At 51.7% G+C, this 24973-nt stretch overlaps 2 protein-coding genes across 2 annotated transcripts in view; one reads left to right on the top strand and one right to left on the bottom strand.

Moving 5' to 3' along the window:
- LOC147646411 (uncharacterized) overlaps nt 1–24973 on the top strand; it is a 584263-nt gene that overhangs the window by 9176 nt on the left and 550114 nt on the right. The gene's annotated exons all lie outside the window — the stretch shown is intronic.
- Nucleotides 559–24906, bottom strand: LOC147646424 (serine/threonine-protein kinase pim-1-like). Its single transcript, XM_086873458.1, has 4 exons — nt 24895–24906; nt 1314–1517; nt 1153–1203; nt 559–948 (listed from the first exon to the last, which is right to left on the bottom strand). Exons 1-4 carry the CDS (start codon nt 24904–24906, stop codon nt 559–561), a joined length of 657 nt encoding a protein of 218 aa, XP_086729584.1.

Genomic DNA, 24973 nt, shown 5'->3' with positions numbered 1-24973 from the left:
CTCGCCATGGTACCACCCGAAGTCGTTCCATTCCGGGGGGCTGTATGACGGTGTTCCTATGGAATATGGATGGAGCTCATCAGGGGGATGCTGCTGCTCCCAGAGCCTGGCCCCAGCATCCCTGGGCATGTGGGGGCTGCCCCAGTGGCACACGGGGTGACCTGCTGCCCTCTCGCCAGCACCTGGGACTTGGGTACAAACTTGGGGTTGGAAAAGAAGCCACTGGTGTTGGAAGAGGGCAGCAGAAACCCTGGCAAGGCCTGACCATGACACACAAAGGGAAATACCCACTCAGTGCTGGGGAAAAACCACACCCACATCCTCCCTGCTGGCATTGCCCAAAAAATATCCTGAACCAAGGCAAACCAGGTGAGCAGAGCAGTCCAAGCCCATTCTCACCTGCACACCAAACCAGCTGGTGCAGAGGTTCTGGCTGCCCCTCTCTGCTATCCCCACCCATGGGGGTTTTGTCAGGCTGGCTGCCCCAGCCCCAGCCCCAGTCCTGGGAGAATCCCTCCTGCGACACCCAGGTTGGTCCAGGAGATGCCAGGACCGGGATCACCACCCCTGTGTGGGCTCACCTGCAAATTGAGTGTAGGCTGTGTCCTGCAGGTAGGTGCCACAGCCGAAGTCAATCAGTTTTGCCTGGCCGGTGTCCAGGTCTACCAAGACGTTCTCAGGTTTGATATCTCGGTGCAGGACCCCGCAGCTGGTGCAGTGCCGCACGGCCGCCAGCACCTGCTGGAACAGCTCCCGCGCCTCTTCCTCGGACAGGAACCTCCGTGCCCGAATGAAACGCCGCAGGTCCTGACACCGCTCCGGGCGCTCCAGCACCATCACGATGGTGTTGGGGAGCTCAAACCATTCCAGCAGCTGCACCACACCGGGGAAGCCTGTGGACACCTTGTCCAGCAGCACTATCTCCAGGGGTGCGCTGGTGCCGTCGGGCTGCGGGAGGAGCACGGTGCCGTCAGTGGGGCTGAGGCCGTGCCAGGGCTCGGGAAGCCCTCAGCCAGCCCGGGATGCTCTGTGCCCTCCGCTGGCCCCACGCCCGCTCTCCCTGCAGGTGTCCTGGCGGCTCCCAGCCTGCCGGGCCCCGGCTCATCCCCGCCCGGCACGGCCCGGCTTCTGCCGCTGGCCCCGCTCACTCACCAGCTCGCCCCAGTGCCGGACGCGGTTCCGTGGCACCTTTTTGATGGCCACCTGCAAGCCAAAGGGAACAGCGGATTCAGCTCACCGCCCACCGTGTCCAGCCCCATCCTCCTCCTCCGCCCCCTCCTCCTCCTCCGCCCGCCGCCGGCCCCTCTGCTCACCGGGAGTCCGTCCGAGAGCCGAGTGGCCGCAAAAACTCTGCCAAAGCCGCCGCGCCCCAGCAGTGAACCCACTCGGTAGCGCTGCTGCAGGGCCTGCTGCGCCTTCCCTGGGGAAGAGACGCGGCCGTCAGTGCTCGGCCCGGGGCCAGGAACGGCCCCCGAGCGCTCCCCGAGCTCCCCGGGCCGGGCACCCGCAGGCGTTCCCTCATTGGAACGCGACAGCGGCGGAGCTCGGGCCGGGGAAGCCGCAGCGGAGGCGGCGGCAGCGGCCGAACCGCCTGTGTCCTCCGCGGGCCCCGGGAGGAGCCGGGGCCGGGGCCGGGGCCGGGGCCGGGGCCGGGGCCGGGGCCGGGGCCGGGGCCGGGGTCGGGGTCGGGGTCGGGGTCGGGGTCGGGCCAGGCGGAGCCAAAGGGCAGCGATGCCGCCCCAGCCCCTTGCAATGATGCCCGCCCAGCAGCGCCAGCGCCAGCACAGCCAGAGCTGGGCGGAGGCGAGACCGCGGAGAAACGCCCGGGGACGGGGACAGGGACGGGGACGGGGACGGGCTGGGGGCATGGCCCGGCCGGGCACGGGGAGAGGGAACCTGGAAGAGAAGGGGACACAGGAAAAGGGCGACGGGGATGGGGTGCGGGACAGTGGGAGAGGGAGAGGAGAATCGACGGAGTCAAGAAATTCGCTTTTTGTCTGCTTCCAATGCTGCCGCTGCTGCCGCCGCTGCCGCTGCAACTGAAGCACCGGGGCCGTTTGTCCCCGTGTCCGTTTGTCCGTTGCCCGCTCGGCCCCGCGCCGAGCCCCGCGCTCCCCGGGCAGCCCCTGAGCCCGGCCAAACACGGCAACTTTGCCCTGCTGAGCCAAGAGCCAGAGTCTGGACTCCTGCACAGGGGCACAGCAATGCCCTTGGCTGCTGCTGTGCCTTGTCCCTGCTGAGGCTCAGACACCGTCTGAGCACATTCCCTGAATGCAGAATTTGTACCTGAGCCGAGCACTGCACTTGTGTCTCCAGCATTGCTTTCCAAGGAAAACAGGGCAAGGCAAACTGGCTATAGCTCAGGGTATTTTACAGGGTCTAAAACTTGCCAAGTCTCAGATCTTAGAGGTGAGAGCCATTTGGAATGAATGGGATGGAGAAACAGTGCAAGATGGAAAAGGGGAACATAAAAATAAAGAGAGAAAAAAATAAATAGAGAAAAATAGAGAAAAACATATTGGTTGTTTCTTTTGATTTTATTTTCATTTCTTAAATAAGCTGTTTCCATTTTCCCAGAATCTTCTCCCCAGTCCTGTTCTTTCCCAAAACCTGTCCTGGAGAACAAGGCGCAGCTCCTGTCACAAGATGTGCCCCCAGCTGCAGCTTCTCTTGGCTTCCCACACTGTGAGTGCAGCACAACTCTTGCAGCAAAGCAGGACAAATGTTTGAAGAACTTGACAACTTGTTATTTCTTTTCCTTGTGCACAGGGGAGTTGTGCCATTGGTGAGGTTTTCATTGTTCCTCTTCTACCCAAAGAAAACATGATGGGCTGCCAGGAATTGTTGGGGAATACAAGCCTGGCTGAATGTGGAGAAAGAATCTCCAGAGCCTGCAGCCAGCAGTGGAGAGCTCATCATTCCAACAGCCCCATGGACATCTGGAAAGTGATCTGGAACATGAAGATGGGCTGACAGAGGGAGTTTGTTTCTGTGTTCAGTTGAGATGATTCTACATCTCTTGCAGTGGGAGAAATCAAGAGCACAATCAGTTGATGATAAGCAGCAGAACATGATAAGCTGGAGCTCTCAGTGGATGAGAGAAAGAATGTGAAAAGGAGAAATGCAGGGAATGACTTGGTGAACTTTGTGTGTAAGAAGGGTCATTTTTTCCTAATAATTCCCAATTCATTCCCTTTGCTTTTATCCTTTTAACAAGGGCAATTGCATCTCAGATTCCCCAGGAAATGAGAACCCTGAGCTTGTGGAGCTGCCTGAAAGGTGCCCTGTTCCTTTTTCTTCTGCTGCTCAGAAGAAACAATGAAGCAAGTTGGGAAGTTCTGGTTTTTCTTTCTCCTGGAGGATTTTTTCATTTTATTTGCCACTGCAGAGGCCATTTCTGTGATGGCCTCTGTCAGTTGATTCTATTTCAGCAGCAGCAGCAGCAGCAACAGGGCTGTGTTTGAGCACTGCAAATGTGACCTGTGTGGCTTTAATTCCCCTCGACTTAGTGCTCAGGGACTTGGGAGCATTTTGATCTCTACTGATCATGATGCCTGAAACAAAAATCCTGAGTTCCCTGTGACAAAGCACAGTGGGTAGCACTGATTGAAAGAGGCAATTGCAGCTGTACTGCTAAAATTCAAGTGGCAAGCAGAAGAGGGGCAAGAGCAGCCGGGATCTACAATTGCCAAGGCCAGGGCACCAACAGCCTCCTGCTGTCACCTCAGGGTGAGTAAAACAGGGCTGAAAACAGTGCTGGAACCTGATCCTTTCTTCCTCTGAGGGCTGGCTGAGGGCAGCAGAGGCGGGCCCTGAGGAACCAGGGCTGTTTGCGGGGGATTGTTGCTGTAGTCCAGCATTGCCCTGGCAAAAGCCCTGGGAAGCCGAGGCAGGAGCAGGTGGGAAGGGCCGGCGCTGCTGCTGCTCCTGGCCGGGAGCCCCGGCCGGGCCGGGCCTGCGCCCGCTGCGCTGCGGCTGCTGCTGCTGCCAGAGCCGGGCGGGACTCGGGGACAGGGAATGGACACGGGGGGACAGCAAAGGCCTTGGGGGCTGCAGGGATGTTGGTGCTGGGGCCAGCGCCAGCACAGAGCTTCAGCCCGCAATGAACCCCGAGGGAAACGCTGGGGAAAGGCTCCATTCAGCCTTTCTTTACTCGGCGCTGTGAAGGGACCGAAATAAAAGGAGAGTGAGCAGGGCCCGACCCCTTCTCCTTTGGGAGGAGCCCCTGGGGCTGTGAGGGGCCGTGAGGGGAAATGAGAGGTTCTATGGGGCCATGAGGGGTAGTGAGGGGCCATGAGGGGCTGTGAGGGGCCAAGAGATGTTCTATGGGGCCAAGAGATGTTCTATGGGGCTGTGAGGGGAAATGAGGGGCCATGAAGGGACATGAGGGGCTGTGAGAGGTTCTATGAGGCCATGAGAGGTTCTGTGGGGCAATGAGGGGTAGTGAGGGGCCATGAGGGGCTGTGAGGGGCCACGAGATGTTCTATGGGGCCATGAGAGGTTCTCTGGGGCCATGAGGGGCTGTGAGGGGCCATGAGGAGCCTCAGCCCTGGCAGGAGGGGTCCCACCATGTCCCCAGGGCAGAGCAGCCGTGAGGGGCCGCGAGTGCAGATGTGGCAGCAGAGCGGGCTTGGGGCACCTCTGGGAGGGGATGAGACCCTTCCCCAGCTCCAAACCACACCAAACCCAGCATTAAAAGGATTTCCTGTCTTTTGAATCCTCTGGCAACTTGGAGTTGATTGTAGAGTTTAATCCCAGTGAGAAAAGCAAGGGAAGTTTCCCAGTGAGTGACATCCAGTCATTGTTATTAATGTCTAAGATTTAAAAGTCTTAACAATGAAAAGTAATACTAATAAATAATAATAACAACAAGAAAAAGAAATAAAGCCCCGAATCCCAACAATCACCTCAGAAACAAGTTTTTGTTTGTAGTAATAGATTAGTACTAAAGAAATAAATGAAAGAGATGTCATTTGTAATTCAGACATGTTTCATCCTTTTCAAAGGCTCTGGTCCCCTTCCTCCAGGGTTATTTCCTTTACTCACCCACTTTCTAATAGGTAGAAGGGAGTTAAGCACACTGGAAAAGACAACAGCTCCTGTTTCCAAGGGAAGCAGCCACCACTCCAGGGAACCTGAATTGCCCCCAGGCTCGTGTGTGCACTTGAAGGGTGAGCAGGTGCTGGGGACAGAGATCTCAAACTCCTTCTAAGGCTGTGAGAAACCCACCAGTGGCAAAGTATCATTGTGGGTCAACTCCTGCTGAAATTCCATTCCCCCACACCCTCCAAATGGGTAGGCAGGGCTGGGCTCTGGCAGGATTCAGTTTTGAGTGCCTTGTGCTCCCTGGCATGGAAGTGATCCTATGAACTCTGGTACTGATGGACTGTGGAATGGCTGCTGAAGGAGGAGGGGGAATCTCAGCAGACAGGAAAGTCTCTTCTTCTCCCTTCTCCCTGCAGAACCCCCTCTCCAAAGAGAAATGCCTGTGCTGGGTTTCCATGGCACCCCTTCCCTCAGCCCAGTGTCTGAGCCACTGTGTGCTCTGCAGGACCAAAGCCAGAGGAGTCCCAATATCAGTCACCCCACGGTCCCCACACAGCAGGAGAAAGCACTGCTTGCAGTGGGGCTGCTGATCTGTGACCCGTCCTGGTTCCATCCACCCCACTCCTCTCAGCCACAGGCACCAGAAGGATCCCAGGAAAGCCACAGTGCTCTACCAGATGCCAGGAGCACTCCCTGCTGTGGCCTCAGGGATGCTGGGTGACCTCGTGGATGAGGATCTGTGGCTGGTGATGGAATGTGTGGATGGAGGCCCTTGACAGGAGGTTGTTGGAGACACGTGTGGGGCTGAAGGAGAGATGGCAGCTGTCAATGGGGAGGGCAGGGACCCCGCTTGTGAGTCCATTGCCTTGGACACCCTCAGCCACAAGATGTCCAAGGAGTCACACAAGGCTTTGGCACTCTCAGCCTTCTTTCCCCCAAGTTCCTGCTTTCTGTACATTGACAGTAGAGAACCTTGCTTGTTTCTACAACTAGAATAAAGGTCCAAGATGGAACAAGCCTTGCTGGTTTTAGTCAGAAGCATCAGTGACCAAAAGTTGTATTTCCATTGGTTTGGTCACATCTTTGTTCCTTCTCAGTGTTCAGGCTGGGCTGTGGGGTGTCCTCATTTGCTGCATTTTCTGAGTTCCTCTTGGATCCCTTGAGCAATAGGTTGTGCCCTCTGAGGATCCTTTGTGCTCCTTGGTGACCCAGGAGAACCTTCCAGGCAGTTTTTGGGGGAACTGCTGCTGTGATGTCACAGGAACGTTGCCGTGTCCTTGTGGTGTTCCCGTTGCTGTGGGGCACAGAGGCCTCAGTGTCAGAGCGGCTCTGGGCACCTGCTCATTGCCTGAGGATCCTCCTGCCCGAGGCATTCTCAGCAGCCAGCCCAGCCCCTGACGGGTGTCCTTCTGTCCTGGCAGGGGGACAGACAGTCTGCAGGTGTGTGCAGCACAGCCAAAATGATCCAGCAAGTGGTTGCTGCAGTTTGCACTCTGTGGCTTCTGATGGGTATTTTTTAACCCACTGGGCCCCTAAGTCGAGGATTTCCCCAGGTGCACCATATGTGCCTTTGGGATTGCTGTGGGCTTTCTGTTCTTCCTTTGGAACTGAGGTGATTTTGAAAGAAAATTGCCATTAAGATGCCATTTATTTGGGAAAGCTCTTGCCAACAACTTCTTAGGGGTTGTTTTTGGCCAGCAGGGTGTGCACAGCATTTGGAATGGAGCCTGGGGGGGTTCTGTTCCCCAGAGAAGAGTCTGTGGCAGTGAACCCTGGCATTCCTCCCTCCGTTTGCTGATCCAGCCAAAAACTGGACACAGCCTTGTATTTTGTGCTGTTCTCTTGCTTGCTGTGTGATCCAAAAGGACTGTGGCTCCAGGAGGGGAGTTGTGAAAGCAAAATGCTCTCTTGGCATTGACTTGTTGTGTGGGATTTTCCAGCAGAGGCAGCTTTTTCTCCTAACAGCATCTGGTTCAGGTGAAGGTCCCCTCACACATGGACACTGCACAGCTCCTTCTTCAGTGAGCAGGAAAGGAACCTTTGGTGTTCAGAGATCCCAGTTGTTCCCTTTCAACACCATCATGAGCCCAGTAAGCTCCAGTATGATCCTTGTCACATGGCAGCACTCCCAGGATGGTCCCACTTGCCTCTGGCTAGATCAACCCAGTCAGTCCCAGTATGATGCCATTGGCTCCCAGCATGCTCCCAGTTGCTCCCAGTCACCCCCAGTATGGGGGATGATGTGCATGGTGTGTTCCCAGTCATTCTCAGATACTCCAAGTATGAGTCCAGTCACTCCCAGTATGATCCAAAATTGGATTGCTGGGAGGCCTCATGGAATCCTGGAGACCATTGTGACACTCCAGGGCCCCATGGAACCGTGGTGACACCAGGTTGGCTGGGAGTGTTGATGTGCTGCAGGGTAGGAGGGCTCTGCACAGGGAGCTGGACAAGCTGGATCCAGGGCCCAAACCCAACAAGGTGAGGTTTAACAAGTCCAAGTTCCAGGTCCTGCACTTTGGCCCCAACAACCCCTGCAGTGCTCCAGGCTGGGGACAGAGTGGCTGGACAGCAGCCAGGCAGAAAGGGAGCTGGGGCACTGATGGACAGCAGGCTGGGCATGAGCCAGCAGTGTGCCCAGGTGGCCAAGGAGGCCAATGGCTCCTGGCCTGGATCAGGAGCAGTGTGGCCAGCAGGAGCAGGGCAGGGATTCCTCCCCTCTACTCTGCACTGGTTGGGCAGCACCTCGAGTGCTGTGTCCAGTTCTGGGCCCCCAATTTAGGAAGGCCATGAAGGGGCTGGAGCGTGTCCAGAGAAGGGCAACAAGGCTGGTGAGGGGTCTGGAGCACAAGTCCTGTAAGTGATAGTAAAAGGTCTCAAAATGTTATAAAATTCGGGGACTTAGAAAGGAAGTTAGGTTTGGAAAGGCCTTGGAAAAGCAGGCCCTGGGAAATGTTAGGCCTTGTACTTGCTAAAGATCAGGTGAAACTGCACCTGTGTAGTCAGTAGATGTTCATGATACAATTGTTAGATGTGATTGGATATAATTATTGTTTAAAGAACATGAGGAACAATGTTAGGGGGCTGGGGGTATCACAAGAAATCCATGCTTGGGTAAAAACAATGCATACAATAGAACAATGTAAGTTTAGTAATTAATATGTGAGTTATATAATGATAGAGTATAAAACATGTTCAGTCCAAAACCAAGATGGGTCAGATTTGGGTATGTGTACCCCTGACACCCAGAGCTCTTAATAAAGCACCTGCATATGATCATTTGTGATTATGTGTGTTCCTGAATGCTAATCATTTCATCAGATTTTACTGGAATTTTGTGAGATATTTGTGGAATTTTATGGAATTTTTGTGGAATTTTGCAGGATATTGAGGGTATTTTGTGAGATGTTTCTGGAATTTGGTAGGATTTTGAAAATATTTAGGGTTTTTTTTAATTTTTCAGCAATTTTGTGAAATTTTGCTGGAATTTAATGGGATTTTGAGAAAATTTAAATGATTTTAAGGGATTTTTCTTGAATTTTCTGAGATTATCTTGAAATTTGAGGGATTTTTATTGAATTTAGTGGGATGTTGAGAAAATGTAAACATTTTTCTGGGATTTTTCTGGAATTTTGTGGGATTTTTTTGGAATGTTGTGGAATTCTCTGGACTTTTGTGGGATTTTGAAGAGACTTGAAAAATTTTGAGGGATTTTTCTGGGATTTTGTGGAAATTTGTTGAGATTTTGTGGGATGTTTCTGGAATATTGTGGGATTTTACAGGAATTTTGTGGGATATTGAGATTTTGTGGGATGTTTATGAAAATTTGTGGGATTTTGAGAAAATTTAAATAATTTTGTTAGATTTTTCTAAAACTTTGAGGGGTTTTGAGGCGATATGAAGAATTTTGAGTTATTTTTCAAGACTGTGTGGAAATTTGTGGAGATTTTGTGGGATGTTTTGGGAATTTTGAGGGATTTTTCCTGGAAAATTTGTGGGATATTGAGGAGACTTGAAAAATTTTGAGGGATTTTTCTTAAATATAGGGAATTTGAGGAGATTTTGTGGGATTTTTCTGGAATTTGGTAGGGTTTTGAGAAGATTTAGGGCGTTTTGTGGGATTTTTTCACTATTTCATAATGCTTTTCAAGGATTTTGTGGGATTTTGAGAAAATTTAAAGAATTTTATGGGATGTTTCAGGATTTTTTTGGGATATTGAGGAGACTTGAAGAATTTTGAGGGATTTTTCCTAGATTGTGTAGAAATTTGTAATGATTTTGTGGGATTTTCCTGGAATTTGGTAGGGTTTTGAGAAGATTTAGGGAGATTGTTGGGATGTTTGAGGAATTCTGTGGGATGTTTCTGGAATTTTGTGGGATTTTTCTGGAAATTTGTGGGATTTTGAGGAGACTTGAAGAATTTTGAAAGGTTTTTCTAAGATTGTATGGAAATTGGAAAAGATTTTGTGGGATGTTTCTGGAATTTGGTAGGGTTTTGAGAAGATTTAGGGAATTTTGTGGGATGTTTCTGGAATTCTGTGAGATTTTTCTGGAATTTTGTGGGATTTTTGTGGAATTTTGAAGGATTTTGACGAGACATGAAGAATTTTGGGGGTTTTTCGTAGATTGTGTGGAAATTTGTAAAGATTTTGTAGGATGTTTGTGGTATTTGGTAGTGTTTTGAGAAGGTTTAGGGAATTTTGAGGGTTTTTTCACAATTTCGTAATGCTTTTCTGGAATTTTGTGGGATTTTGAGACATGTAAAGAATTTTGTGGGACGTTTCTGGAATTTTGTGCAGTTTTTTTGGAATGTTGTGGAAAATTCTGGAATTTGGTGAGATTTTGTGGATACTTGAAGAATTTTCCAAAGATTTCCTCAGATTGTGTTTGAATTTGTAAAGATTTTGTGGGAAGTTTCTGGAATTTGGTAGGGTTTTGAGAAGATTTTTCTGGAATTTTGTGGGTTGTTTGTGGAATTTGGTAGGGTTTTGAGAAGATTTAGAGAGTTTGTTAGGATGATTGTGGTATTTTGTGGTATTTTTCTGGAATTCTGTGGGAATTTTGTGGAATTTTGAGGGATTTTGAGACTACTTGAAAAATTTTGAGGGATTTTTCTTAGATTGTGTGGAAATTGGAGGAGATTTTGTGGGATGTTTTTGGAATTTGGTAGGGTTTCTACATGATTTACCGAATTATGTATGCGTTTTCTGAAATTTTTTGGCATTTTGAGAAAATATAAATAATTTTGTGGGATTTTTCTGGAATTTTGTAAGATTTTTTGGAATGTTTTGGAATTTTCTGGAATTTTGTGGGATTTTGAGAAGACTTCAAGAATTTTGAAAGATTTTTCTTAGATTGTGCGGAAATTTGTGGAGTTTTTGTGGGACGTTTCTGGAATTTGGTAGGGTTTTAAGAAGATTTAGGGAATTTTTTGGGATGTTTCTGGAATTGTGTGTGATTTTTGTGGAATTTTGTGGATATTGAGAAGACTTGAAGAATTTAGAGGGATTTTTCTCAGATTTTGTAGAAATTTGTGGAGATTTTGTGGGATGTTTCTGAATTTCGTAGGGTTTTGAGAAGTCTCAATAAATTCTGTGGGTTTTTTTTTAATTTTGAGGGATTTTGAGGACATACGAACAATTTTGTGGGATTTTGGAGGTGCGCCTACAACTCCCGTGATGCTCCGCGGCCCCACTAAGCCGTATTATACCGGCGCCTACAGCTCCCATCATCCCTCGCGGCCCAGAGATTCCCTGTTACAGCCCCCCGAGTGCCCGCTCGGACCCCAAAGGGTCCCCAGATTTCCCCCCTTGACCCTCAAGTGTCCCCCTGACCCCGAATTGTCCCACAGAATCTCTAAATGCCCCTCCAAGTGCGCACTCGATTCCCCTAAGTGTCCTCCAGACCCCCAAGTTCTCTCTAAATTCCCTCCCCAGACACAAAGCTGCCCCAAATGTTCCCCAGAAAAGTCTCCATGGACCCCAAAGTGGCCCCTTTTACCCTGTCTGAGAATAATTTCAAAATTATGATTAATGGGCTAAAAATAGGAGTAATTGGCATAAAGAGGGAGAAATAGAGGTCAGTTAATTAATGAAGGGAATTGTGGTACTTAGAGCCAGAGAACAATAATGTTTTTTGTTCCTGAAAAGGTATCAATTCTTTTATATAAATGCAAAAACAAGGTTATAAGAATACAGAATAATATTATTATAAAAAGTAAAATTTTATTTTTATAAATTAATTAGATTTTAATGATAAACAAAAATTGATAAATGTTCTCAATGCTTTGGGATGTCAGTCCCAGGTGGGCGATGTCAGACATGCTGAGGCTCGGGGTGAGGAGCAGGTTGTCCAAACAGGGGCAGCTCACAAGGGGCTCATTCTTCTCTGTGACCAGCCCTCCTCAGGAGACATTCAGCATCAGGATTGTAAAGAGCAAATCATGACCTCCTGATCAGTACACAAAGATGTTTTACAGTTTGAGCAGTAGAATGTTGTCACCGTAAGGGGCCTTCTTTGTTAATATAGCTCATGTTGTGTCATGTTTGGTAAATACCAATGTTGTTGTACCAGCCTTGTTAATGCCACCTGGGCTTGTCTATTGCCTCTGCTGCTCCCGGCACCCCCCATGGCACCGATGACAGCACCCAGTGTGTAGATGAGCCCAACTCCCATGGGGGTAGCACCCAGTGGGATTAACATCCAAAGACCCCTAGAATCAGTGAGCCAGGGCACAAACCGGACTACAAACTACACTGAGGAGCAAGGGAGAACATTGAGCAGCTGACTGATGTGCCGGACCTCATCGCTGTAACTAGAGAACATTTGCTATGCATGACTACACTACATTTGCAATGAGGCAGGGCCTTCCTAGAGACTCTCCTGAAGGTAGAACCCCCAGTTCTGCCATGTGGCAAAGCTGAACATCTCCTCCTCTGGGTCATCCATTGGGAGCAGCAGTGGTTGAGCTTCCCCCACCTAGAGCTGCCCTCAATAAATGCATTAAAAAGGAGCTGCTCTCCTTGCCTGCTCTTTTCAGGACTGACCCCGTGGCAGAGTGACCCACGCTGCAGCACTGTGAGGGGCTGTTCCCCATGGGATGGACTCAGCTTGGAGAAGTTCCTGGAGAAGTCTCCGGTGGGAGAGAGCCCAGGGTGCAGCAGGGGAACGACTCCTGTCCCTGAGCAGCGGGAAAAGCCCCGGGGGATGGAGTGACCATGGCCCCATTCCCTGTGTCCCTGCACTGCCGGGGGAGGAGGCGCAGCTGGGAGGAGGGAGGGGTGGGGGAAGCTGGTTTTAAGGGTCTTCCTTTACTTCTCATGATCCTGCTCGGAGTTTTTGGAGTTTTCTGCCAGAAACCTCTCTCCTCCCCCACTCATCCACAGGGATTTGGGGCAGTTTTCCCTTTTAGGGGGAAATACGAGCTATGCACTGATGCTCCTAATTAGCGCTGGGAGAAGTGAGGCTCAGGGCTTCCCGCTGAGCTGGAGCCACCGAACACCCAGGGCAGGGAAAGGCAGGCCGGGAGCTGCGCAGAACTTTGTTTGTGTTGGGAGCTCAATGGCGGCTCGGGCCGGGCCCGTTCCAGGCCTGTTCCTCATCTCCGCCCTTCCCCTCACACAGCCCGGGGGGCCCTGAGAGCGCGGGGCGGGGCTGTGCCGTGTGCAGAGCCCGCCGCTGGTTGCGATTGGCTGCTGCTGCCGTCACTCGTGGCTCTGGCGCGCGCTGATTGGGCAGAGCGGGTACAAGCCCGGCCCCGCTGGCGCCCCCAGGGCGGCCGTGGGGCAGGAGAGCCGCCATTGCCGGAGCGTCTGTGCGGGCCCGGCAGCGGCGGCAGCGGCCGGAGCCCGGTGAGGCGGCGGCGGAGCTCGGAGGCGGCCCCAGCCATCGCAGGTGGGAGCCGCGCTCGGTTCTGCGGGGGCTCGGGGCTCGCTGCGGTCCCGGGAGGGGGCGGCAGGGGGCTGTGGCGGGTGGCTTGTGCCGTGGCCGGCCCGTGTTGGCCCTGGCGTGAGGGCGCTGCGGGAGCGGCTGCCCGCGGTCTCCTTCCCGCTGGGGCCTCGGCAGGAGCCGGTGCCGGAGCAGCGCTGGCTCGTCCCGCTTCGTGTCGGTAGCCCGGAGGTGGCTGCGCTGTGCCCGGGGCTGGGCGGGAAAATTCCCGGCGCCAGAGGTTTGTGTGGCCAAAGGAGGCAGAGGAGCGGTGTGAGAGTGACTTTATTGCTGCCCAAAGGGAGAGGCCGTGGGGCATTTGCCGTGCGCTCTCTCCAGCTGCTGGAGGACGCGGCCTCGTTTTTGTCCTGATTTTCCCGGCCGCGTGTCCCTGTCCCTTTCCCCACTGGCGGAGGTGCTTGGAAGGTTCAGACTTCCCCATCTGCCTCCTGCATGTCCCGGTTAATATGTACCCACCACTTTTGTATAACATCCGATATTGATGGCTCTGTTAAGTCTTTGCTCTTCTGGAAGTTCAGGAATTTAGCGGGACTTTGTCAGAGTCAATTGGTCCTTGCCAATTAGTAACATTTTCTGAAACTGATGCTTTCTCCCATTGCTTCCGTATGTGCAAGTCCCTGGCCCTATCTGCAAGCAGATTCACTCATTGGCTCTGTTTTTTCTTCCTGGGTGTTCTTTGATTTTGGGATTGCTCTCAGTGCCCTCATTCTCTGTCCTTTTGTAGCCGTTTGTGGCTCAGGAGGCCTGGCTGCCCCCTGCATCCCCTTGCTCAGCTGCTGAATGAGCTGCACTCAGCAAGGTGTGTGCATGGTGAAAAGATGAGAGTTGCTGTAGAACGTAAGAGGAGAAACTGCATTCGTTTAACCCATGGTCTGCCAGGGAACCACAAAAAAGTTGCCCATTCCCATCCTTTCCATGTTTGGACCCGTACATGACATTTTTCTTATATCCTTTGTCATCTGTTTCTCCACTTTTCCTCTGTGATCTATTTGCCAACAGCAGTTTGAGTTATTTAATTTTCCACAAACTCTGCCTCCTTTTTCTGCTAAAAGATAATGTGACTCCATCCCATGGTGAAATGTGTTCCTCATCTGGGTGGATTGGTTGGGAAGTCAGGAACTGGAGCTGTCTGGTTGGGTATTATTTTGAGGACATCCTGTAATCTAATTATGCCATGGAAATGATAAATGGTTTCTCTGGCTCCTGATATGAATTCATTAGGGTTCCCAGGGCCTGGTCCATGGTGTTGCAGGATTTGTTCTGGTGGCCGTTCATCTTTGCCCCATTTTTGGGTGCTCCCTCTGGGCAGGGCTGCATCAATTTTGGGCTTTTCTCTAATTAAATCAGCACATACTTGGATTCCCAACTGAATTCCCTTAACTTGGGGTAGCAACAAAATCCGGAGCTGTAATTCACCCTAGATAACATAGAAAGTGAGAGCACAAGTTGAGGTGGGGAGTGGGATGATTCTCCCCCATTTTTTATAGTGAAATTTTCACAGCATTGTCCATTTGCAGTTTTCCTTTTTAGCTTAACCAATTTCTGCTGCAGTCAGATATCCTCACCACGGGCTCTGCCTTTAGCTGTGCAAATTCCATCTGTGCCCCCAGGCAGAGTTTGGGGTGAGGGGCAGAGGAATTCAGCCCAATTCCTCCCCCAGGCAGGAAGCCCCTGGTACATTGTCCAGGCTTTGCCCCAGAGGTGTTAATTTGCATTTCTAAAGCTCCTCAGCTGGCTGCCTGGAAGGAAGCTTCTCTTCCAGGGCAGCCATGGGATGACTCACATGGAGCCCCAACCCCACCCCCCCCAATTTTTTTTTTTTCTTTTTTAAGACAATTTTCTATTAACTGTTTCCATTTTAAAGGGCCACCTTTCAAGGTCTTCTGGTTTTTGAAATGCAGCTTAAAGGTGAACATGGAAAAACCCATACCATAGTTTTGTCTTCACTAAGAGCCACGCACAAACATAAAAACAAAAATTAGAAAGCAATCAAGTTTTTTTTTTTCTTCTCCTCTGACTAAAAACTGATTCTCACACCCCTGGCCCAAACAGAACTGACAATATAAAAGTAGAATTATTGCAAAAAATTCTTCTAATGGTGTAATCCTTTCACTGAAACTGTGAAAAGCAAAAACTCTCCAACAATGTCTTTAGAAAAATAAGGCATTACTTGATTCTGAACAGAATCATTTCAGCCACACATAGTCTGCATGTGCAGAGAAAATCATTCCATGACATGTGAGTTTTACTAGATATTTCCTAAACTTTATACAGTCTGAACCCATAGAAATCCATTGGTTTAGTGTTCATTGTTTCCAAGTTGTGGAGTCCTTAGTGTTTGGTTTTCTGTTGCACCCGGATTTCTGTGTCTCTGATGTGAATTAGGTCTGCACTCCTGGATTTCCTGCTCAGCCTTTTCCAGACCAGGTGTCTCCAGCTGTGCCAGGGCAGTGTCTGGGGTAGATGTTGGTTGATGTTTGCTGCTGGGCCTTGATGTTTTGTTGATGGTCGTTGTCTTTGTGGGAATGTTTTGGGCTATTCTGAGTCTTTTGAGATGTTAAGCTCATCTCTGCTGAGTGGTGGAACATCCCTTAAAAAAAACCTTTAAAATTCCAAGGCAAATGCAAACCAAGCTTGACTGGAGAAATCAAATAAAGAATAATTTTACACTTGGTATATTTTCCAATACTCTAATCCCAGCCAGCCCAGAGTGTGAGTGTAATTGAGAGCCAGAGTGGAATTCTCCCGGTGCCTTCCCCAGCAGCTGTGGCGAGGGCAGGCACAGAAAGCCCTGAAGCTCCAGCAGTGCCAGCCAGGATTGTCCCGCAGGGGCTGGAGATGCCAAAGGAGGGTGCCCAGGCCGAGGATTTCAGCAGAGGATCTGTGGGCAGGCCCAGGGGCTTCCCCCGCTGGGGAGCCCTGGCTGCTGCTGCCTTGCCTTCAGTGCAGGCTCAGGGGCGGCTCCCATCCTCCTGCTGCAGCCGGGAAATCCAAATCTGCGGGGCTGCAGAGCCCTTGAGCCGAGGCTGAGGGGTCCCCCCGTGTTCAGCTGTGCTGGGGCTGTTTCTGTGCTCAGGGACACTTGGAATGGGCCGTGCCACTTGGCCACCAGAGCTGCTTCTTTCCACTGCTTCGGCAGGACCCGATGTCCTGCCTGGGTGTGTCGCAGTAGAGATGGACAATGACACCTGTTTCTTCCTCCACCATAGCCAAAGCTTTATTGCACACAGCTTATATTTACATGGTTATCAGAAGGCACCGTGCTTCATTCCAGTTGGTTGGGAACTCAGTTCACTGGTTGGTAATGGTGAGTGTACACGTCAGTCCAAACTTTTCCCTCTAACAATGTTTTCATACTTTTTCTACTGATTCCCATGGGACAGATCCCTTGTTACTACAGGTGCACTTGTTTTTCTCCCCAAGAATAGCTTGTTATGTTAACAAACTTTCCATTCTCAAGATGTTTTTGCCTGGGAACTTATCAGGCCAGCTGCTAGCTACACTAAGCCCACATAACAAGTCCTAAACCATGATTTTCCAAGTCCTTTCTTTTGTAAGGTTTTACCTTTATGTGTCAGGGTGTTGTGGACAGCAGAGTCCAAAGGTGGGTGTGTCTCAAATCTCTCCCAGCCCGGGTCTGGATCTCTCTCAATTCAATGCAGGCATGGGTTTCTCCCCAGCCCCCTCTCCAGGCTGTTCAAACAGGAGGCTGGGTTAAACCCTTCCCCTGTCCTCAATTCTAAATCCTTCTGTGCCACTGAACAAGTTTCATACTGCAGTCACCGAGCTCTGCTCATCCATTTAGGGGCTCTGTTGGGGTACGTGGGAGAAGGTGAGGAGGGGTCCCCGGGGGTCGTGTCCCCCCCCTGGGAGTGCCTGTGACTCCCCCATGTCCCCCCCATGCCGGGCTCACCCCCTTTGGTCTCTGCCAGAGCTCCTGACCCAGCTCCTGCTGTGCCCTGGGAGGGGCTTTGGGGAGCCCCCCTGGGACCCCCTTGGATCCCCATTCCTGGGCCCTGGGACCCCCCCGCATCTCCTTGCCCAGCTCCGGGACCCCCTGCACCCCCTTCTCCTGCACCAACAGCGCCCTGCACCCCCTTTCCCGGGGATCCTCCCCTGGCAGCCCCTGGATCCCCCGGTTCCGTCAGCCCGGGGACCCCCGGAGCCCCATTCCCGGCCATCCCGGGGCACCGCACCCCCAGGCCTCCCTTTCCAGGGAAAGCCGAGCTGGGCACGGGGCTCTCCAGCCGCTCTGGCATTTCTGATCACCCCAAGGAGAGGGAGAGAGCAGTAGAGAGAGAGGGAAGGAGATCGGGAATCGGGGCTCGGGCTCCCAGCGCCCGCTCCTGCTCCGCCGGGGCTGGGGAGCCGCAGCCGCAGGAAAAATGGGATCCGCGGATGCCGGGGCTTCCCCCGCTTTGGGCCGAAGCCGGCGGGTTCCAGGCAGAGTTTGGGCGCAGGGCCCGGGAGTTCAGCCCAGTTTGTCCCGGGGGTCCCGCAGTGCGCGGCCGAGGAGGGTCCCGGGGGATCCCGGGAGGGGATCCAGGGGAATTCCCTGGAATTGCCCCGTCCCCTCCCCCCGCGCTCCCTCGGGCACTTTCGCTTCCGCCTTGGCCGCCCTGCGCCGCCGGGATCTGCCCGGCGACCGGTGACGTCACTGCAGCCTCGGGCTGCCACTGGCGGGCAGCAAAGAGCGGCGCCAATGGCGGGGCCGGAGGCGGCTCTGGGGGCGGGGCCGGGGCTTTGGGCGGGGCCGCAGCGGAGCAGCGCGATGGCTCCAGCGCTGGGGCCGGGGGCGCTCCCGGGGGGCGGCGAGAGGTGAGGGGGACCCCCGGCACCGGGACTCTTTGATCGCCCATTCCGGAGCTCCAAGGGGCCCCTAAACCCCCATTCCTGGCCGCCGCCATTCCACCGAACCCCCATTCCCGGCCGTGGGTCCCACCCTGCACCCCCTTATCCGGCACCAGGAACGCCTGCACCCCTTTCCCGGCCATCCCGCCTCTGGCAGCCCCCAGAGCCCCCTTCTCCTTGACCCATTTACCCCCCGGACCCCTATTCCTGCCTCTCCCAGCAGCCAGCCCCTCCTTTCCTCAGCACTCAGGGCACCCGGGACCCCTATTCCCAGCCATCCCGGCTTTCCCTGCCCTGTCCTGGGAATGGGGACAGCGGGGACCCTTGGAGCTCCCTTTCCTGGGTACAGGAACGCCCTGAACTCCAGCCATGCCACATCTAGCCAGCCCTAGCCTCCCCTCTTGTCACTCCTGGCATCCCCAAATGCCTTTCCCGGCTCTCCCCGTCCCCCCTTTCCTTCAGCCGTGACCCCCCCGATCCCAAATCTCCAAATGTCCCCCCAGTTCTCCTCTCCCTGCGTTCCCTGCACGCGGCGCTGTCGGAGCCCGGCCCGGGCTTCCCGCAGTCCATGTCCATGGGGTCCCTGGCTGGGATCCCCTTCCAGCGCCGCCGCAGCGAGCGGGGCCGGGCGGAGCCGAGCCGGGATCTTGGGACAGCCAGGGCTGGGATCTTGGGATAGCCAGGGCTGGGATCTTGGGATAGCCAGGGCTGGGATCTTGGGATAGCCAGAGCTGAGATATTGGGATGCCAGAGCTGGGATATTGGAATAGCCAGAGCTGGGATATTGGGATAGCCAGAGCTGGGATATTGGGATAGCCAGGGCTGGGATATTGGGATAGCCAGAGCTGGGATATTGGGATAGCCAGGGCTGGGATATTGGGATAGCCAGGGCTGGGATATTGGGATAGCCAGAGCTGGGATATTGGGATAGCCAGAGCTGGGATATTGGGATAGCCAGGGCTGGGATATTGGGATAGCCAGGGCTGGGATATTGGGATAGCCAGGGCTGGGATATTGGGATAGCCAGAGCCGGGATCTTGGGATAGCCAGGGCTGGGATCTTGGGATAGCCAGGGCTGGGATCTTGGGATAGCCAGAGCTGGGATATTGGGATAGCCAGGGCTGGGATATTGGGATAGCCAGGGCCGGCACAAGGAGCGGCACCGGCACGGGGCCAGCGGGGAGCTGCAGATGCTGCAGCAGCGGCACAGCCAGAGCGGGGCTGAGCGGGGGGAGCCGGGGCTGGGGGATCTGTGGGGCTGCGATGGCAACTGTGGCACCGCCATGGGGATCCCTGAGATCCAGGCTGAGGGATTAACAAATTCCCTGGCTCACAGCTGCAGGGAATGTCTCCGGAAATATGTCAGATATGGGCGGGAGGCGCTGGAGTGTAAAGGTGGGGAGGGCAGAATTCCAATGGGAATATGGGAATCCGAATGTGGGATATGGGAGGGCAAATTTTGGGAACGTGGGAATTCCCATGGAAATTCCATGGATGGATCTCAGACATCCCATTCCCGTGAGATCTCCATGGATGGATCCTGCTGCTGTCCCATTCCCATGGGAATTCTGTAGATGGATCTCACTGCCATGCCATTCCCATGGAATTCCATGGGCAGATCTCCCCATCCCACTGCCATGGGAGCCCCAATCCGGTTCCCCCCAAACCCATCCTGGGGGTCACCCAGTTCTTTGCCATCCCCACCCCCCACAAGACTTTTGGGGGGTCACCCCATGACCCAGCCAGCCCCCCAAACTCTTCCTGGGTCCCCCCTCATACCCTCACAATGGGAATCCAAGGGAGTCCCCCCTTGTCCTCTCCCCCAGGACTTTGGGGGTCCCACCCGACCTGTCCGTGCACCCCCAGATTTCTTCCACAGCCCCCCTGTGATGGTGGAGGGTGGGGGCCGAGTGCTGGTGCCCCCCTGCCTGCAGCAGATCCAGCGGTGAGGGCAGTTCGGGGGGTCCCTCAGCATTTGGGGTCCCTGGGATTTGGGGTGACCCCCCGGGCCCCCCAGGATCTCCCTGAACACGCTGATGCTGCCCGTGGGCAGTGAGAAGGTTCAAACCCGGCACGGGGTCCCCAGCACTGCCACCCGCATTGCCCAGGTACCCCCAAACCTGCCGAGAACCCCCAAACCCCCCGGGACACCCCAACCTCCCCTGATCCCAAACACATCCCTGGATGCTCCAAAAACTCCCCAAAACCGCAAAACCCCATACAGACATTGAGAAGGTTCATACCTGGCATGGGGTCCCCATGTCCATCACCAGCAGGTTCCCCAAAACAACCTATCCCTAAAAATGTCACTTAAAGCCGTCATGATCCCCCCTCAAAAGGGGCTTGTGGGGCTGCGGCGGCACAAACACCCTTAAAATGGGGAGGAAAAAACACCCCTGTAGTGGTGGGATCCCCCCCAAAAAACCTGAAAAAGAGAAAAACTCGTCTTGAGAGGGGCCTGAAGACCCTGAAGGGCCCTGGAAGAGGGACAAGATCCCCTCCTGTGCTGGGGCCTCCCCGAGCCGGGAACTCTCCCGTTCCTGCACTCGGGGGAGCCCCGAACGACGGCGGCTCCTGGGCTGAGCCCCCCTCAGCCGGGGCTGCGGGGGGAACTGGGGGGGCTGGGACGGGGCTTGGGGCTCCTGGGGTGAACTGGGGGACCCTCAGTGCTCCCACCTCCCCCTGTTCCCCTGTCCCGCCCCGTTCCCATTGTTCCCCCAAAGCTCCGCTGCCCCCAGCTCGGTTTGGGGGGGACCCAGCCCTTTCCCATCGTGTCCCGGCCCGGCCCCGCTCACCCGAGGGCTCCGAACCGCACACAGGGACAGAGGAGGGACAGAGGAGGAGGAAGAGGAGGGACAGAGGAGGAGGAAGAGGAGGGACAGAGGAGGAGGAAGAGGAGGAGCAGGAGGAGGAAGAGCTGGAGCAGGCAGAGGAGGCTCCACCTGCGCTCCCCGCTCTCTGCATCTGCAGCTCCTTCGGGACCATCGCCCCCCATCCCGCAGGTGCCCGGGGAGGGGGAGCTCGCCCCAAATACCCCGGGGCTCCCTGGCTTTGGGGTTTTTGGGGGGGATGTTTGGGGATGGCAGGGCTCCAGAGCCGAGCCGCAGATGCCCCTCGGGGGCACCCCGGGGGTCCCCGGGAGGTGTTTTTGGGGGGTCCCGGTGGCGGTGGTGGCAGAGCCCCGGCAAAGGGGCCGGGGGGATGCGGGTCCGGCATGGCCGGGAAAGGGGTTCGGGGCTCCCGGTGCCGGCAGTGGCTGCTCCCAGCATTGCCCAGTTGCTCCCCCCGTGTGGCTCCAGTTTCCTGTGCGCCCCACGATAAGCCAAATCACTCCCAGTCATTCCCTATTAGAGTACAATTTATCTCCATTTTCCCCAAATATTATCTCCATTTTTTCCCCCATTTTTGCTCCATTTTCCAGCAATTTTATCCAAATTTCCCACATTTTTATCCATTTTATCCTAAATTTTCCTTATTTTTATCCAAATTTTTCCCCATTTTTGCTTCATTTTTCCTTATTTTTATCTTATTTTCATATCATTTTTCCCCATTTTTTCTAATTTTTTCCTGCATTTTCCCCTTATTTTATCTTTTCTCCTCAAATTTTTCCCAATTTTTTCTGATTTTTTTCTAGTTTTTCCTCCATTTTTACTCAAATTTCCCGTCATGTTTTCCTATTTTTTCCTAATTTTTTCCCATTTTTAATCTGTATTTATCCATTTCCCCATTTTACCCTGTTTTTGCTCCATTTTACATTTTTTTCCCCATGTTCTCTCCTATTATTCCCATTTCCCCCCATTTTTCTCCTAGTTTCCCACATTTTTTTCTCTGTTTTTATCCCAGTTTTATCTCATTTTTCTACAATTTTATCTTTATTTTCGTGTATTTTTTCTTCCATTTTTCCCATTTTTTCCCCATTTCCATCCCATTTTACCCTATTTTTATCCCATTTTTCCTCAATTTTTTTTTGCCATTTTCACTTTGTTTTCCTGCACATTTTCCCAATTTTTCCTCCCATTTTTCTCTCTTTTCCCCCATTTTTTTCTAGTTTTCCCCAACTTTTTTGCCATTTTTCCTCCATTTCCATCCTATTTTTCCCTATTTCCCCTTAATCTGCCTCATTTAATTATCCCAAAAATTAATATTTTGGTGGGGGGGACAAAATAGAAATTTTGGCAGGAAAAAAAGTTGCTTTGGGGGCAAAACTCCATGAATTTGAATCAGAGCTTTCCCGTGATTTTTCCATGATTTTTCCATGATTTCCAGCTGGAAGGAGGCGTGGGATTCATCTGAATATTCTGGAAGCTGGAATAGGACCAGGCCATCAACCTTCCCAAAAATCTTGACCAGCTCATCTGCAATTCCACCTTTCCCCTCTCCCCGGATTCCCAGGTCTGGAAATTCTTCTACAACCTGCCGCGTAGGCAATTCCCAAAATTCCATGGAAAGATGGGATAGGGGGAATTCATTCTGGTTTTTTCCTGGTTTTTCACAATTTTTTTCTCTCTTTTTTTTTCCTTATTTTTTCCTGATATTTCCCTCATTTTCCCCTGAATTTTTCCCAGTTTTTTCCATTTTTCCTGATTTTTTCCTCTTCTTTTCCCAAAATTTTCTGTCTTTTTCCCAACTTTTCCTCCAATTTTTCCATAATTTTTCGTTTTTTCCCATTTTTTTCCTGATTTTTTTTCCCTCTGATTTGTCCCAATATTTCTCCTTTTTTTCCTAATTTTTCCTGATTTTTCCCTGTTTGTTTCCTTGATATTTCCTGGTTTTTTCTCATTTTTTTCCCATTTTTCCAAGGTTTTATTTCTCACTTTCTTTTCCTCATTTTTTTCCTTCATTTTTTTCCTTGATTTTTCCCAGTTTTTTCCCAGTCTTCTTCCTCTTTCTTTTCCTGATTTTTTCCCTGTTTTTTCACAATTTTTCCTAAATTTTTTTCTTGATTTTCCCCTACTTTTTCCTGATTTTCCCTCTTCTTTTCGCAATTTATTCCTGGTTGTTCCCCATTTTTTTTCACAATTTGTCCCTGATTTTTCCCTGTATTTCCTAATTTTTTTACTGATTTTCCCTGATTTTTTCCAGGTTTCTTCCCTCTCTTTTCTTGATTTTACCCAATTTTTTTCAATATTTTTCCTGATTTTCCCCTTTTTTGCCTGATTTTTTTTTCATAATATTTTCATGATTTTTTTATTTTCCTGATTTTTTTTTCTGATTTTTTCCCATTTTTTTCTCAAACTTTTCCGTGATTTTGTGTTTTTTCCTTTTTTTCCCATTTTTTTCCAGATTGTTCCCTTATCCTTTCCCTGATTTTTCTGGTTTTCCTCAATTCTTTGCTGATTTTTTTTCATTTTTTTTTCTGATTTTTCCAGATTTTTTTATCCTTTTCCTGTTTGTTTCCCTGATTTTCCGTTGATTCTCTTTTTTTTCCACATTTTTTCTCTGATTTTTTCAGAATTATTTTCCAGATTTTTTTGCAATTTTTTCTTGAATATTTCTGGGTTTTCCTTCATTTTTCCAATATTTTTCACAATTTTTTCCTGATTTTTCCCAGGGTCTTTTCGGCTTTCTTTTCCTGATATTTTCCCTGATTTCTCACAATTTCTCACAATTTTTTTCATGTATTTCCCATTTTTTCCTGATTCTTCTGTCTTCCTTTCCCAATTGTTTTCTAGCTTTTTCCCAAATTCTTCTCAAATTTCCTTAGTTTTTACCTGATTTTTCCTGGGATTTTTCCTATTTCATTCCAGATTTTATTCCTCTTTCTTTTATGGTTGTTTCCCGATTTTTCCAAGTTCTTTCCCAGTTTTTTTTTCTGATTTCCCCAATATTCTTTCCAATTTTCCCTGGTTTTTCATGATTTTTCCTTCTTTTCCTATTTTTTCCTGATTTTTTCCCCATTTTTTCTGATTTTTCCCAGATTTTTTTCCATTTTCTTTTTCTGACTTTTTTCCCCAATTTTTTCCCATCTTTTCCTTGAGTTTTCTCTTTTTTTCCCCCAAATTTTTCCTCGTTTTCCCCAAATTTTTTCAAATTTTCCCATTTTTCCCAAATTTTTTCCCAATGTTTTCCTGATTTTTTCGCTGATGTTTTTGAATTTCACCCTGATATTTTTCTGGTTTTTTCCCTGATTTTTCCCTTCCATTTTCCTTGAATTTATCCTGGGTTTTTTTCCCATTTTTTTCCCAATTTTCCAGCTTCTTGCACACTCCCAGTATGATCCCAGGAACTCCCAGTCTGATCCCAGTCACTCCCAGTCTGATCCCAGTCACTCCCAGTATGAGGCCAGTGGCCCCCAGTTGCTCCCTGGCAGTGCCAGTGTGACCCCAGTAGCCTCCAGTGTGATCCCTGGGACTCCCTGTCTCTCCCAGTATATCCCAGTCAGCCCCAGCACGCTCCCAGTCATTCCCAGCTCCTCCCAGTTGCTCTCAGCATGATCCCAGTTGTTCCCAGCCACTCCCAGTCAATCCCAGTATGATTCCAGACACCCTCAGTGGGATCCCAGTGCCCCCCAGCATGGGCCCAGCTGCTCCCAGTATGATTCCAGTATGATGTCAGTACACATCCAATACAGTTCCAGTCATTGCCAGTGTGATCACAGGATGATCCCAGTCCAAACCAGTCCCTGCCAGTGCTGCCACTCCTGGGATCCCCCAGCCCTCTCTGTGTTCCCCGGTCCCACATCTCCCCAGAGGAGCCCCAAGGGCTGGCAGTCCCCAGCCAGGGTCCCCAGCCAGCCCCAGGTTGGATCTGCAGCCCCCAATTTTCCCAGTTTCCCTCTCCTTTTCCCCGGGCCGGGTTCCCCCCGTCCCCAGCGGGTGGGAGCAGCGGAGAGCCCCGCGCTGCCCATCCCGACCTGTCCCGGCTCCATCCCCGCTCCTGCCGTGGGCTGTGAGGGGTTTGGGAACGGGGCACCGAGGGTGTCACTGCTCCTGGGGGAGGAGGAGGAGGGATGGAAGAGGAGGAGCAGTAGGAAGAGGAGGAACAAAGGAAGATCAGGGAAAGGAGAAGTAACCACAAGGTTCAGCAGTCCCTGAATTCATAGCCCCCCACCTGTGGGGTCATTATCCCCCATCCCACAGGTGACCGGGGAAGGGGAGCTCAGCCCAGATATCCTCGGGGGTCCCTGGGT

This window comes from Cyanistes caeruleus, unplaced genomic scaffold, assembly GCF_971803275.1.
Source record: "Cyanistes caeruleus unplaced genomic scaffold, bCyaCae1.hap1.1 HAP1_SCAFFOLD_99, whole genome shotgun sequence".
Classification (NCBI taxonomy): domain Eukaryota; kingdom Metazoa; phylum Chordata; class Aves; order Passeriformes; family Paridae; genus Cyanistes; species Cyanistes caeruleus.
The sequence above is the reverse complement of the archived record's forward strand: the minus strand, read 5'-3'. Positions and strand labels throughout refer to the sequence as shown.

Excerpts from the sequence above, each read along its gene's own strand:
- LOC147646424 (XM_086873458.1), bottom strand. Across the intron at positions 1,204-1,313 it reads GGCTCTCGGACGGACTCCCG|GTGGCCATCAAAAAGGTGCC; the intron begins GTGAGCAGAGGG and ends TTTGGCTTGCAG. Across the intron at positions 949-1,152 it reads TCCGGCACTGGGGCGAGCTG|CCCGACGGCACCAGCGCACC; the intron begins GTGAGTGAGCGG and ends CTCCTCCCGCAG.